Source organism: Galdieria sulphuraria (genome assembly GCF_000341285.1).
Source record: "Galdieria sulphuraria unplaced genomic scaffold scaf_37, whole genome shotgun sequence".
NCBI classification, from domain to species: Eukaryota; Rhodophyta; class Bangiophyceae; order Galdieriales; family Galdieriaceae; genus Galdieria; species Galdieria sulphuraria.
This window is the reverse complement of record NW_005178438.1, coordinates 112,454-126,323: the sequence shown is the minus strand read 5'-3', so window position 1 is coordinate 126,323 and position 13,870 is coordinate 112,454. Positions and strand designations below refer to the sequence as shown.

General features: G+C 38.7%; 9 protein-coding genes across 10 annotated transcripts; 4 read left to right on the top strand and 5 right to left on the bottom strand.

Annotated features, from left to right (window-relative positions):
- The first annotated feature begins 3 nt into the window (after positions 1-3).
- Positions 4-778, top strand: Gasu_42020 (30S ribosomal protein S7 (plastid)). 2 transcript variants are annotated; one of them, XM_005704827.1, is made up of 3 exons: positions 4-189; positions 239-382; positions 435-778. In XM_005704827.1, the coding sequence occupies exons 1-3, from the start codon at positions 53-55 to the stop codon at positions 592-594; spliced, it is 441 nt and encodes a 146-aa protein (XP_005704884.1). In that variant the 5' UTR covers positions 4-52; the 3' UTR covers positions 595-778. The 2 variants fall into 2 exon arrangements, with proteins under 2 accessions (XP_005704884.1, XP_005704883.1); XM_005704826.1 differs by having other exon boundaries at positions 435-648.
- Positions 653-1,603, bottom strand: Gasu_42010 (uncharacterized protein). Its single transcript, XM_005704825.1, has 3 exons — positions 1,017-1,603; positions 851-964; positions 653-709 (listed from the first exon to the last, which is right to left on the bottom strand). The coding sequence occupies exons 1-3, from the start codon at positions 1,439-1,441 to the stop codon at positions 682-684; spliced, it is 567 nt and encodes a 188-aa protein (XP_005704882.1). The 5' UTR covers positions 1,442-1,603; the 3' UTR covers positions 653-681.
- A 260-nt stretch (positions 1,604-1,863) lies between these two features.
- Gasu_42000 (uncharacterized protein) lies at positions 1,864-2,909 on the top strand. Its single transcript, XM_005704824.1, has 2 exons — positions 1,864-2,063; positions 2,117-2,909. The coding sequence occupies exons 1-2, from the start codon at positions 1,976-1,978 to the stop codon at positions 2,848-2,850; spliced, it is 822 nt and encodes a 273-aa protein (XP_005704881.1). The 5' UTR covers positions 1,864-1,975; the 3' UTR covers positions 2,851-2,909.
- Positions 2,910-2,935: 26 nt separating this feature from the next.
- Positions 2,936-3,703, bottom strand: Gasu_41990 (hypoxanthine phosphoribosyltransferase). Its single transcript, XM_005704823.1, has 2 exons — positions 3,339-3,703; positions 2,936-3,286 (listed from the first exon to the last, which is right to left on the bottom strand). The coding sequence occupies exons 1-2, from the start codon at positions 3,612-3,614 to the stop codon at positions 3,005-3,007; spliced, it is 558 nt and encodes a 185-aa protein (XP_005704880.1). The 5' UTR covers positions 3,615-3,703; the 3' UTR covers positions 2,936-3,004.
- A 100-nt stretch (positions 3,704-3,803) lies between these two features.
- Positions 3,804-5,750, top strand: Gasu_41980 (uncharacterized protein). Its single transcript, XM_005704822.1, has 2 exons — positions 3,804-4,810; positions 4,865-5,750. The coding sequence occupies exons 1-2, from the start codon at positions 3,851-3,853 to the stop codon at positions 5,234-5,236; spliced, it is 1,332 nt and encodes a 443-aa protein (XP_005704879.1). The 5' UTR covers positions 3,804-3,850; the 3' UTR covers positions 5,237-5,750.
- Positions 5,751-6,623: 873 nt separating this feature from the next.
- Gasu_41970 (ABC transporter, ATP-binding protein) lies at positions 6,624-9,178 on the top strand. Its single transcript, XM_005704821.1, has 9 exons — positions 6,624-7,066; positions 7,117-7,390; positions 7,448-7,664; positions 7,715-7,872; positions 7,931-8,100; positions 8,157-8,429; positions 8,478-8,585; positions 8,634-8,915; positions 8,965-9,178. Exons 1-9 carry the CDS (start codon positions 6,656-6,658, stop codon positions 9,049-9,051), a joined length of 1,980 nt encoding a protein of 659 aa, XP_005704878.1. The 5' UTR covers positions 6,624-6,655; the 3' UTR covers positions 9,052-9,178.
- Positions 9,179-9,281: 103 nt separating this feature from the next.
- Positions 9,282-10,943, bottom strand: Gasu_41960 (uncharacterized protein). Its single transcript, XM_005704820.1, has 4 exons — positions 10,175-10,943; positions 10,002-10,121; positions 9,877-9,953; positions 9,282-9,823 (listed from the first exon to the last, which is right to left on the bottom strand). The coding sequence occupies exons 1-4, from the start codon at positions 10,920-10,922 to the stop codon at positions 9,647-9,649; spliced, it is 1,122 nt and encodes a 373-aa protein (XP_005704877.1). The 5' UTR covers positions 10,923-10,943; the 3' UTR covers positions 9,282-9,646.
- Positions 10,944-11,002: 59 nt separating this feature from the next.
- Gasu_41950 (ABC transporter, iron complex transport, substrate-binding protein) lies at positions 11,003-12,983 on the bottom strand. The gene is made up of 3 exons (XM_005704819.1): positions 12,726-12,983; positions 11,648-12,673; positions 11,003-11,594 (listed from the first exon to the last, which is right to left on the bottom strand). The coding sequence occupies exons 1-3, from the start codon at positions 12,933-12,935 to the stop codon at positions 11,085-11,087; spliced, it is 1,746 nt and encodes a 581-aa protein (XP_005704876.1). The 5' UTR covers positions 12,936-12,983; the 3' UTR covers positions 11,003-11,084.
- A 149-nt stretch (positions 12,984-13,132) lies between these two features.
- On the bottom strand, positions 13,133-13,843 carry Gasu_41940 (uncharacterized protein). The gene is made up of 2 exons (XM_005704818.1): positions 13,576-13,843; positions 13,133-13,524 (listed from the first exon to the last, which is right to left on the bottom strand). The coding sequence occupies exons 1-2, from the start codon at positions 13,692-13,694 to the stop codon at positions 13,254-13,256; spliced, it is 390 nt and encodes a 129-aa protein (XP_005704875.1). The 5' UTR covers positions 13,695-13,843; the 3' UTR covers positions 13,133-13,253.
- Between the last annotated feature and the right edge of the window lie 27 nt (positions 13,844-13,870).

Sequence of the window (13,870 nt, the reverse complement as noted above, 5' to 3'; positions counted from 1 at the left end):
TTAGCCAATGAAGACAATCGTATTTTTCCTTGATTGATTGATTGATTGGCCAATGTCTTCACTTTACAAGAGCGATGTAGTTATTGGCAAAATGGTCAATATATTTATGAGAGATGGCGAAAAAGGTGTGTCACTCAAGCTGATAGATGAAGCTTTTAGAGAGTTGAAGGTGAAACACGGAGTTAAGGAGTGAGTAAAAAGTGTCTCTAAAGAAACAGTTTGATCCACTTTCTATTAGTCCACTATCCCTCGTTCATCGAGCTGTAGATATTGCCAAACCGTTGGTGGCGTTGATACCGCACTATCCCCACGGAAAAAAGGTGGCAGTGCCCATTCCTTTGAAGCCAGAACAACAACTAGGCAAGGCCCTTCGTTTCATCAAGTGAGCAAAGATATTATCTTTCAAAATGTCGAGACTCAGTTCAACGTTGTAGGCAAGCTGTTGCAGATAGAAAAGAGCACTATGGACATGTGAGGTTGGCTAATGAGCTATTAGAATTGTCAAAGGGAGCAGGAGGAGCAAAGAAGAGAAGAGACGATTTACATAGATTGGCTGAACAGAATAGAGCTTATGCACACTTTCGTTGGCGATAAAGCATTCCTCTGCTTGTGTGCTTTAGAAAATTTGGGTTATTAGCGGATATTTAAGTATCCCCCTTTTCTTTCCAATCGTGACGTTCATCATGTGTTACTACTACCTTCCCAACCCCTATTCAAAGAATATATTAGCCTATTTGTAAACAATTTTTGTAGAGAAGAATAGACTGTCTGTATATCGAGTATAGATATAGATATGCAGAGAATCCATACAGTGCACATATATTACCCTCAACTACAACCACAATCATACCATCTTTGATCCAATTCTGTAATACTACAAGGAAAAAGGACTTTACCCTGTCGCCTTCGAACGTCATTATGGGCTTCACAGGTCCACAATAGAAACGCTTCTCTACTGCTCACACTACACAAGTCATTTAACTAGAGGATATCACAGATATACTTAGCCAACTTACTCTACAGGATGCTGTTGTAAATAAGTAGCAAAATGTTCCACACAATAATCACAAGGATACAGATGACCCAAGGCCGTTATAAACGAAGTTGCTTGTGTCTCATCTTCTGGAGTAGGATTGGCTGGGTAATTTGCAGCCATGACGTGGATGAGTGTCCAAGTAGCTCTACCTAAGCGATCTCCGTTGGGTGGAAGATCTCCTTCACGATTTTTCCAAGGTGCAAATACAATAAAAAACAGCACAAGCATGAATACACCAGTGCCTGTTACAAAAGTTCTAAACCAGCCCCTTGAAAGTTTCCGCCAAGCATAAGATGGTGTTGCTTGAGAAATATTGTAGTGTCGAGTATCCGACCAAGAGTCTTCTGCTTCAACGTCTTCTTCACTTTGAGATACTTGAGCATATCGGTTGGAAACACGTGCCATAGGTCAATTTCCACAATACTGCTGGATATTTCCCCAATTGCTCACTTTTTCTAAGACATAGAAACAGATAAAAACTTCCGATCCAAAAAATGTTAAAATGATATTTTCAAGAGAATTTTTTTCTCAAAAGTTGCCGAGAAAAAAATTCAAATGGTGCTAACGTCAATAGAGATCAGAATGCAAACATAATGGATATACAGCGAGGATCAGAAAGTTGTTTTTAACATTCTTTGTTCAACTTGCAAAAAGATTTGAACAACAAATATGGATCAATTTGAAGTCAACGATGTCTTCTCTGAAATAAAATATTCGCGCTATTTGAAAACATGAACAGCTCGTACGAGAAAAAATGCAAATGGCGCCTATTGTTCTTGGCATTTTTTCTTGCAAATTGGGAACGCTGGTGCTCTGTATAAGCGGGAAAAAAATGCAAAGATCTCTTTTGGAAGAGGACTTGCTTGACTGGCGCTTTATTATGTGCAATTCTCCTGTGCTGTTTTAACTCATATCTAATATATCTTCAATACTATTTTAATGGAAAGTTTCAACAAGCAAACATATGAAACAACTTCCAACTTTGATATCAATACTGCAGCAGAACTGTTAACAAGCCTTCAAGATGGTAAGTTTCATATAGTTTGTCACAAGTAACCAGTACTAAAGCCTTATTTTTAGGAAAAACAGACGCTGTTCTTTTCGACAGTAAAGGAAAAAGAAAACTTGAGGAAAATGCCAATGTGGAACTTCTTTCTATGCCAACAAAGAATCATGAACAACTGCCAAACAAGGTTCCTAGAGAACAGAACATATCCCCCAACTGTAACAACTGCTCAAGTACAACAAGCCTGATCAGGAATGGAAAGCAAACAAAAAGTGGTGATAGTGACAGTTTACCCGTCCCAAAATCCAAGTCAGTTGTTTCCACCCCCGTTCGAAAACGAACAAGGGCTGTAAGTGGTTTCGAGGACTCTCCTCCATCTGTCCAAAAGAGACAACAAGGAATGACGAATATGTTCGCCGTTGAATGGGCCTTCTTGCAGCAACTCAAGTGGTGCCAATCGAAAGAAAACTATTACAGTGGTTGGTTGAGTCCTTTACCATATTATCAAAATTTATGGAGTTGCGCTTCCGTTCCTCGAGAACAAAAGGTTACGAAATCCCAAGAAAGTTTAAAATCCTCCAAAGGTCGTCCACCTAGTGAACTTCCACTTAGTAGAATGCGTTTTAAAGCATTGCAACAAGCATGTGTGGATAGAGGTATTTCTCCAAATGGCACAGTTGCTGCCTTAAAGCAGAGACTTCGAGATTGGGTTTCTGTAAAGATGACTGGAAAGCCTTCTGTTCCTCAGCAAAGAAAGCGACGAATAGAGAATGAACATCCCGCTATTCAAGACTACAAAACTGTATAAAGTTTTCATTTAATCGAATAGATATCCATTTTTGCACAAATATAATCTTTATTAACAAGAGAATATCATTCCTTTGGAATCGACAACCAAACAAGAAACATTTCTTCGACAGTTGACAACAATACAACGCCCTACCAATATATGCTCCATTTGTTTATTTATTTGTATTGTAAATGCCAACGAAATTGAGTTGCCTCAAGCGTTGATCACAATCAAACCCATACCCGACAACAAACTGATCTTCGCACTCAAAACCTACATAATCTACCTGTGGTACATCTGTCTTCCTTCTCTTCGTCTTTTTGGACAAGAATGTACAAATCTTGAGAGATTTTGGTTGTAACTTCTCCAACTTCTCACATATCCACTTCAGTGTGAGTCCAGTATCTACAATATCTTCTACAAGAAGCACGTCACGAGACTGAATATTGAGCAACTAGTTATAATTTGTATTATCGAGTTATCATAACGAGTAAACGGCCACAAACCTCTAAACCCTCGATAGTGACAGTTCCCGTGCTCTCCGTTCCTTCGTACGAAACAGCTCTCATAAACCGTATTTCCAAGTCACAAGTCATATTGCGAATCAAGTCAGCGAGAAAAACAAAGGAACCAGTTAAGACACCGAGCAGTACGGGTTTACGGTTTCGATAGTCACAACTCAGTTGTTTTCCTAGTTCACGAATTCTTGTTTGAATAGTCTCGCTATCAAACAGTATATCAGAAACTTCGCTTTTCCACTCTTCTGGAACTTGTGAACTCATGGAAGTTGATCTACTTTTCGACGACTAACACAATTCAGTTTTCCAAATTCAATACAAGAGCTTTCATGGAACTTTGAAAGTGTTGAAGAAGTGACTTGTGATGTATTTTTATCTATCTCTACAGATATTGAAATCACAACTTTTTTAAAAAAACCAAGTTGAACCACTTGAACAAAATAAACTTTGCCTCATGAAAAATTCTTAGACTCGACACAACCATCGAAGGAAGCGTCAGCATGGACAAAATGACTTGTGAAAACTTTTTCCTTTATAAAGGTGCTGTAGTATGGGCAAAGGTATATGGTTATCCTTGGTGGCCTGCTTCTATCACTACAGACCAACGTTCCGGAAAATGGTTTCATAAAGGCAAATATTGGGTTTATTTCTTCAACGATCCTCAAGGTGCTTGGTTAAAACCAAACTGTTTGAAAGAATTCAATGAGGCTAACATAGCCGCATTTACACCTAAAGAAAACCACAGACATTATAAACAAATTGTAAAAGCAGTCGAAGAGGCCAAAGAAGTTCATTCTAACACTCTGCCACCTGAAGAAGTTGCTGCTCTTGCACAAGGAGGTACTGAAGAAGAGAAAGTAGATACGGCAGCAAACGCGACAACTGAAGAAGAAGACGCAAGTGAAGAGGAAAGAGAGATGTCAGACACTTCTCAAGAGAGAACAGGTGAAGTTTACAAAGGTGACTCACAACGCTCTAGTAGGAGTCATAGTAGAAAAAGAAAATCGGACCATGAAGAGAGTTTACAAGGTTCCAAAAGGCAACTAGGTAACATTCATAGCAACTCACAGAGAAGCGCGAAAAGTATTCGTAAGGGTTTTCGATATAGAGACCTTGTTTTCCAGATGCCCATCGATCGTCCTTATCACGAACTGGATCACTCCTATTTAGAAAACCCTCAATCGTTGAATACTTCTGCGGAAGAGTTACAAACCCAAGTTGAACAGCTACATAGGCTAAGTGATGCATTTTGTTCGAAATCAAACGAAATGAAGTCAATACAAGAATCTCTGATGAAGTTAAGTGACCAGATCAACGAAAAAATTAGGCAGTTTGAAAAGCATTGTGATGAAGTGTATTCAATAGAAGGTCAGGTTTTGCAATCTTTGAAAGTCTTGTTTCAATCAAGAGTAACAATCGCTATGTTGAAAAATTCTCGTGCAGGGAAACCAGTTGTTGAGGTAAGTTGACATTTGCTGGTTGTTTGAAACAACAAGTTTTTGATGCTTTTCAAGCTTGAGAAGTCATGTGGTCCAAATAGCCAAGCAATCCGTGCTATGGCAAAGCAGTTGGTTCGTCAGTGGAAGAAAATGGTTATGGAATCAACACCTTCCAAAAAGGATCAAGAAACAGCCGAAACAAGGACGATGAACAGTGCAGAAGGAAATGGAAAAGAAAATTCGTATAGTAGGGAGGAGAATAGTGCGGAAGATTTCACATCTTATCAGACAGAACCCATTCAACACTCAGAAGAGAAAACGTCTTCAAAGGAGAATGGAACGGAAGAAGCCATTAGTTATTATTCCGCTCAAAACAATTTCAGTTTCACAGAGTGTCCCGCAAAGGAAACAGAAGAGATGAACACAGCACAATTCTCTCCACAATGATGAAGACAACTTGAATGGTTTTATCGATTGAGTCATTTTGATGTTGTTGTCTTTCCCAAATGACAGGAAACTCTGTCATCATATTAAGCAAGGTATTCAATGTGGAGATATGGAGAGAATTACTAGTCTCTATCACAAAGTCATACGTATGGTTCCTTGAAATATTGTTCAATTGTGGGTTCTGGAATAAATATGAAAACCAACTTTGATATGCTTATATTACAACGAATTCCTTTGAAATGTCTTCTATTGTGTAAAAACCGAAGACTTTCAATGAGTTTTTACAATGAATCTTTTGTTCTGTTATTGAAAGGCCTAAATGATTGATAAAATAATATTTTCTAATAGTAACCTACTCATTTCTTTCTAAAAAGCAATCAAAAAGAAAAGTTGGTGTTGGAATTGTGAAGGCCATTTCACTAGAACTTTCATAAAGGATTGAATATGGCCTTTATGAAAGCCAATTTTATAGACTTTTATTATCCTAAAAACAAATAAACGACTGCAAGTATTACAAAAACAGACAACCTTCGATCCTGCCGTTCGATGAAAAATAGAGGCTTACAAACGCTGCTAGGATTGCTGACCTTTCACTTTATTATGGTGGCAAAGATCTATCTCTATCTATTCTTCCAAAGCCGAAAGTTGCTCATGAAAGGTACAACAATAATCTTTCAGGTTTGAGCTCATTATTTTAGAGGCTTCGACCCAATAGATTGAAAACCTTCTGGTAAGAAGGATTTGTGAGTTCCTAAAATTACACTCCATTTCTCTCAACGAGCTAAAATATATGCTTGTTGTCCATTACTTCGCATTTGATTCCTTTTGAACTTTGACTGCGTTGTTTGGAGATAGCGAGGCTTCAAGTTTAAGCCCAAAGATATGTTTACAGTGTCTTCATTTTCCTCTTGTTGTTCACGGTTAGTTGTACTTGTCTCTTTTTAAATTCTACCTCTCATCCAGTATCACCAATTTCGAGGAATGCAGTGCCGATGACGACCAACGCTTTGTCTACTGACTTGGTAACTTTCATTTCTCTACTGAGTTGGAATAGACTTTCATGTCAATAGTTCAATTGTGACCAAAAAATTCAATACTATTTTACTTGTTCTTTCCTGTCACTACTTTTTTACTTGTTACTTTTCTTACACTATCAATAGCTCCTTCTTTTTTTACAGGTGAGCTCAATAGATAATGGTTTTCGATAACTGATATGTCGAGTAAGTTCTCGATACCGAAAAGGATCGTCTAGTCTCCGCAATTCAAATAGAAAAATTTTCACTCACCCCCAAATCGATCGCGGAATCTGTCCGATATCCTTCCAGTCGACATTTTGTGAAGCGTCCCTCATTTCATTTTATAGACCGATGGGAATCTTCCCAGTTAGTCATCCTTTTTGAGTGAGTAATTTGTTTTGGTATGGCACGATCGGAGGGTTTGTCAGAAGAAATTGTATTAGAATGTACTCAACCTGAACATTTTTCCAACCCGCCTGCTTCACAACACTTAGACTTCAGTGAGATAATTGAACAAACTTACCCCTCAAGCACACAGAGACAAAGAGTTTCTTTCCAATTTGAAGACATATGCGTGAGTGTAACTCAGAAGAGTCTTCTCCGAAAGAGACGAGAAGAAAAAGTCATCTTGCAAAATGTTTCGGGAGCAGTTCACTCTGGTCAACTTCTCGCTATTATGGGTCCTTCGGGTTCCGGAAAAACAACTTTGTTGAACGCTCTTGCTGGAAGACTCTCAGCATCCGGTAACTTTGGCGCCTCTGGAAGAATATCAGTCAATGGGAAAAGAAGGGATCCCGTTGTATTCAAGAAAGTGGTAGGATATTTATTCTTTTATGAATATGGCACCCTCAACCGAACTCTTAGTTGAGCGCCTATGTGATGCAGGACGAAAACTTGTTCGCAGAGTTGACCGTCGAGGAACAAATTAATATTGCCGCTAGTTTACGTCTCCCTAGGGACCTTTCGAAGGAAAGCAGGGAAAGTCGTGTTGAGGCAATAATTTCAGAATTGGGATTGGTTGAAGCAAAGAAGACACTAGTTGGTTCTGAAACGAAGAAAGGCATTAGTGGAGGAGAAAGGAAACGAGTGAGCATCGGTATAGAATTGGTAAGGGACCCTTCCCTAATTTTTCTGGATGGTAAGTCTTTCTATCTGTTCTTCTATTTGCTCCAAGCCTTGAAAATATTTGAAACAGAGCCTACTTCTGGATTGGATGCTTTCAATGCACAAAGTGTTGTAAACTCGTTGGTTTGCCTAGCTAGGAAAAACCGTGCCGTGTTGATGACTATTCATCAACCAAGAAGTGATATATTTAGTCTCATCGATTCGCTATTGTTACTTTCTGAAGGTAAAGTCCTCTATTTTGGACCAGCGAAGGAAGCAGTCGCATATTTCTCTCAGTTGGGATATGAGTAAGTTTTTTCTCTAAAGACCTGATTTATTAAATGCTCGTTGAAAACAGATGTCCGTTGCACTTCAATCCTGCAGACTATATCTTAGATCTTATTGCTGTGGATACTCGTTCATCTAAAGCCGAACAAACTTCACACGCTCGTTTGAAGTTTCTTCATGAAGCGTACAAAGAAAATTCATGTCTGCAAGAATACTTTAAGGAGGAAGGTGTGGAAATGTTGTCTATGTTTTAGCTATTCACGAATGAAGTGATTTTTATGAACAGAGGCAGTTTGGAAAAGTTATGAAACTATGAATGCATTTGGCAAAAGCGTTGAAGATTTGGAAAAGCATCCTTGTCCGTATTGGAAGGAATTTTCAGTTTTATTGAATCGAGCAGCGAAACTTCTTATTCGCGAGAGAAATATTACTCGCATTCGCGTCTTCCAAACTTTGGTGAGATATATAGATTTCCGTCTTAAGTCAGGCATCTTACATTGACTGTTTTATAGTTTTTATCGATATTAATCGGTCTTATTTGGTTGAATAAGGGACGCAATATCTCGTCGAACAACTATGAAGACATAGAGGGAGTGCTGTACTACATTCTTATTAGCACAACTTTTACAACTATGTTTGGAATTCTATTTTTCTTTCCATCGGAACGATTGATCATTTTAAGAGAAAGATCTAGTGGCATGTATCGAGTATCTGCTTATTACTTGTCGAAAACACTTGTGGAGATTCCTCGAACCGTTATGTTTTGCTTACTGTTTTGTGTCACTGTGAGTAACGTATACTTTCTAAGAAGGAAATTTCGCTAAAGCTCAAAGTCATACTGGATGGTCGGTCTTCGAGATTCGGCAAAGAATTTCTTTTTATTCTTCATTGTTGTGCTTTTGACTTCTTTGACGGTTGAAGGAATTGTATTAAGCATAACCGTATGTTGAACGTATGAATTGAATATGTTTTTTTGAAAGTTTTGTCAGGCTGGAGTGGCAAAATTTGAAGTAGCTTCAGCACTTACTCCGCTTGCCATGAATATAGCTCTTCTTTTCGGAGGTTTCTTTTTGTCCAATGCGAATATACCTAATTACTTTGTTTGGCTAAAATTTTCTTCTTTTGTCAAGTATTCTTTCGGAGCATTGATGCATAATCAATTTGTCAACTTCAAATTTCAGATACTGAGCAACACTTGTGTCGTCTGTGACGGGAATGAAGTTCTCAAAGATTCTGGTATAAGTGATTTCTCGTTCTGGGGAAATGTTGGAGTAAGATAACGACTCTGGTTTTATACTTTTGTGAATTTTCTACAATTAGATACTGTTTATGTTATTCGTAGTCTTTCGAATAGCAACATATGTGACTCTGCGAATCAGTGGTCCAAAGCATGACAACACTTTGTGAGGCGTGAAGTGTGTACGTGAATAAGCTGAATATGAATGTTTTGTTAGCTGTTGCCTGTAGCTCGCCTTTTGTTCGTGTCTTTTTTGTCTGATAAAGTTTTTGCGTACTTTTCATGTCAAAAATTTTCGATGGATATAATTATATCTTATTCTTAACCGAAAGTGACCCATTTTTGGGAAGGGGAATGTCCATTCTGGTGCTGTCATAGGCATTTGTTTGGTAGAGAGTAGTCGACAAAAGATCACTTTATTTCTAAGAGGACAGATGCATTATTCCACTTTTTTCGAAATAAATCAGGAAACAATCTAAAGCAAATGATTCAATAACAGAGGTTTGCTTGCGCAGTCACCTCCAGGAACTCCTCTCTCTCTCTCTCTCTCTCTCTCCGATATGTACAACAACACGGAACAACCTCATTCATATCGAAATCCCGATCATGAGACAAATTCCAAACAAAACGGGGAACATAAGCACAAGTTGTACCAAGTTAAACTGACGAGACGATTCGAAGAAGAATCAAATGGCCCTTGTGTCGAAAGGAATTTAACATAAGAACGAACCCGGAAAGGCGCCTCTATGTGCATACTCTCTTGGACTAGTCAGGTTCCATTTTTGTTTGAGATGACGAAGGTCGGACTAAATATACTTTTCTCCATCGATGATTGAAACCTACCAAAGCATTACATTTACTACACACGCGTTCATCTCGGATTCTTGTCTCGCTCGAAGTAAACAAACAGGAAACCATTGAACCACACTGTGGACAATGTCCCTTGCGTTCCAAATACTTTAACGTTCAACTTTGCAAGGAAATGAGTCTCTTACCTTTAACAACAACGGATGGCCGAGATCCAAATACCTTAAAATGCGTGGAGTAACAAAATTGGTAAACCAACCAACTCCTTAAAGAAACTGTCATAAAAGTAAAATTAAACATGTTGCAAACATACCATATACAATAACCGCTAATAATAGGAAGAACCTTAATCGTCCTATTGCAGAGATACGGACTTCTACTTCACCATCAAACAGAAAAAAGGATATTGCCATGAATGAAGACATGATTCCAGCTACGGGAACTGTAATTCAGAATAACTCTACAAAGTCAATAACCATAACCGACCTAATAATGCTGCTGGAGCATAAAGTACTAACAACTTAAAACGGTCCAAAGTAGCGTCACCAAATAAAAGATATCGCAAGCTGTTATCCAGAGCGGCTTCAGACTCCCTTGCAGCCCTTCTTACCAGAGAGCGTTGTTGTATCTTTCTTTTGGTAGCAAGAGCCAAATCTTCCGCTAAAGGAGGCCTCGCTTTTCTTTCTTCTAATAACTTCTCTTTCAAACTCTTCATCTCGCTTTGACTCAATTCAAACTCATTCTGAAAGTTGCGATCAAAGTCTCGTTGCTGAGATGCTTGCACCCACATAACTTCCAAATTATGAAGTCTCGTCGAAGTACTGCCCAAGTGATCCAACTCATCTCTAAGAGTGTGGAATTCTTCTTCGGAAAACATAGGTGTTCCTTCATAGTAGCTTAGCAAGCCCTCTAAAAACAGAGTTTCAAGTGCTGCCAGTTCTTCTTCACTTCCAAGTTTTCTCTTCCTTTCAAAATTCTGGGAAAGATTGTCCCTTGACTCTGGATTATCTCCACCAAAAGCAGCACTCTTACTAGGAACATCCGATAAGCAACCTTCTATTGTTTTCTTCAAATAACTGGAAACAGACTTCCGACAAGTTTTCCTTTTCCATTCTCTAGAAACGTTTACCCATTTCTGCCCTGCTGAAACGTACACAGAAACAACTGGAAAGTGTGGTTGTGGAGATAAGATGCAACCACCAAACGACAAGAGTACATGCGAGCTCTTGTTCATGAGAACAGAATGATCTTTCAAGAGGTCCAACAGAAAATACTAAAATGGAATCAATGGCGCGCTGGAGTGCATTTTTCTTTCAATTGAACCTCAACTTTACTGACAAACACTTTAGAAATAAAAAGATTGGAATTATCCAATTCAAACGCGCCATTCTTTTCTTCAACCGGCGGAAGCCCCTGGAATGTCAGTGGAGCCTTCTATACGTTTGTAGGCTCTGCGATGGCCATACCAGTAGGCAAAGACTACGACACCTACTACCAAGCAGAAACCAAATACGGAGCCAATTACGATACCTGCAATATCACCGCCACTCAATCCACTACTGACACTCACAGGAGCAGTAGTAGTAACGTCCATGCTGGTAACATAAGCAGTTACGTTGTTGTTTTTCAAGGTGGTTTCAAAAGAACCAGGAAAATGAAAGTGAGAAGTAGAAAGAACACTGCTCACATTATTAGAAGGAATGGATAACTTGATGTACATCAGAGTATTTGAAGAACCAGTCTCTCCAGGACTCAGAAAATGAACTTGTATGTCACTAGACGAAATACCATAAAGCGAAGCAATCATAGGAAATATGGAAAGGTTGAGTGCATTTTGGATCGGAAACATAGAATTGTTCACAGAGACATGAAGGATAACAAACTGTCGACCACTAGGTGGACTTGTCTAAATGTATGTTGTGTTATCAGCATAGTTCAAACCTAAAACCTTATACTTACCGATAGATTATGATAAGGACAATGAAGGTTCAAGGACGAGTCATTGTTTGCCAATTGATAATAAAATACAAAAGAATGGTTTGTCTCTAATTCCGGATGAAAGATCTTCACCAAGTCTTTCAATATCCAGTCCGGTCTTGCACTTCCCAGTTCATAATAGTCATTCGATTGTCCACGATATCTTTTTGCATTGGACCAAACTTGTCCACACTGAAACGCAGCTAATTTTTCAACACTGGAAGATACACTAGATTCATTTTGTTGATTGTAAGACTTAATCAACTCAGACAGACTATAGACTGGGGAGGCTAAGTCCAAATTGATCCAATAGTCTGCACCACGAAAGTTCTCTACTACTTCACTTAAAGTTAGACTTGGAGAAGAGGAAGAGTTTGCATAGCGATATGCGGCATGTGCATCTCTTAGAAACGATGCTTCATATGAATCACCAGAGTCGAGACTCCAAAGGCCATCGAAATACCCGTCAATAAGGACAGATGGCCATTTTGTAGCATGACTTGAGACCATTGCCTTTGTATCTAAATAGCTCTGAATAATAGATTGTGCCAATTCATCGGCCAATTCCGGCACATCAAGTATCAATCCATACAACTTATAGAGTTCTGCCCTTGCCATTGCACTTTTGACAACTATGCCAGGAGTAACAAAATACTTGAGTTTGTTTTCTGTACGGTTAGCAAATTCACTGACACTGTATGTATCTACAAAAGTGAGATTGGGTGGAGAAGCAACTACAGAAGTATTGATAAAATCAGCAAAGTGCTGAACGTTATAGGTCAAGTTGGTTTTCAGTCTCATCAACAGTTGTTCATTGTACGCGTACTGTCCTTCATAGAAAACTTTCAGTAAGTGAAGGCCACCAAGTTGTTGAATAAAAGGAATTTCTGTTGTAGATATTCCACCCAGTGATCTTGGTGGCACTGGAATAACAGTCTCGTTTCCTGTGCTATTCAATAAATGTTCACAACCACAGCGAACCAGTGTATATGAAAAATTTTGCAGATCCTAACAATTTTTTAGCTCGAATAGACAAGGTTTCAAGTTGTTTGTTTCCTACCGGAATAGATATATTGAGACGAATCGAAATGTTCTCATATTGCACCGACACATAGTCAACTAGATAAGGAAACGAAAGCTTATACACAAAATAGTCTGTGTTTGTATTACAAGATGGTACAGCATCTGAACAGGAAGCATTGTTTGCATAAACTCCTCGAAGAAATGTGTTTGTCAATATAAGGAACGCTATGAAGCTCACAAATGCCATAAGACCGCCGATCGTCCTTTGGTGGGTCAATGCGAGAGAAGAAATCAGTTTGGATCCATTTTCTCTTCACTAGGTTTGAGAAAAGAGAATCACAAGAATAGATTTCCTAATGTCTCAAAAGTACTTTGGTGCTCAACGATGAAATCCTTTGTGCATTTGAACTAGTGGATACCAAATACGACTCATTGTGTCTAAAAAGACCAAGTTGAACACAATTGTAGAGTTTTACCTCAGTTTGAACTTTATCAGTCCATTAATCCAACAATATCAAGTTATATGAGAATAATTGGTTCAGTATTGCAAATAATGGGTCCAAAACTACACAAAAATGAGAGCAAATGATATAGCAGCAATAGCAACCAGTAGAGAAACCAATATCCAGGGACCAACGGTGTCTGCTGTATATTTGTCTTCTTCAATCTGAAACACATTCACATAGTACCGGAGACAGCAATATACAGCTACAAATAAGCCTAAAAATACAAACAAAGTTCCCACAATTTCTGCCAAAGTAGTTGAGATGAGACGTCCAAAAGCCAGACCCACAGAGATAGCTGCCATTCCAGTTCGGAGCCACGAAAGAAAGGTCCTGCAAGGCGTAAGCCGTTGTTTTCAATTTATGATAACTTTTTCTCATCACCTTTCATTGGCAAGCAAATCTCGAGCACGATTTCCACGATTGGGACGTGGTTTGTAGTAGACAAGTGAAATAAACACTTCCTTTGAAGGTAAATATTCCAGGAAAGACTTCCATGACATGATAAAATGGACCCCCTGTGCTAAGAATGGTTCCCTTGTACCAAAGTAAACGAGCAAAAGCTATGCTTTACAAGAACAAAAGACCAAAGCGAAACATCACGTGCACGTCTCTAAGAATTTTATGATTTCATTATAGCGCGAGAACAAGTGGCTTTTTCATGGAGATTTGGCAAGAG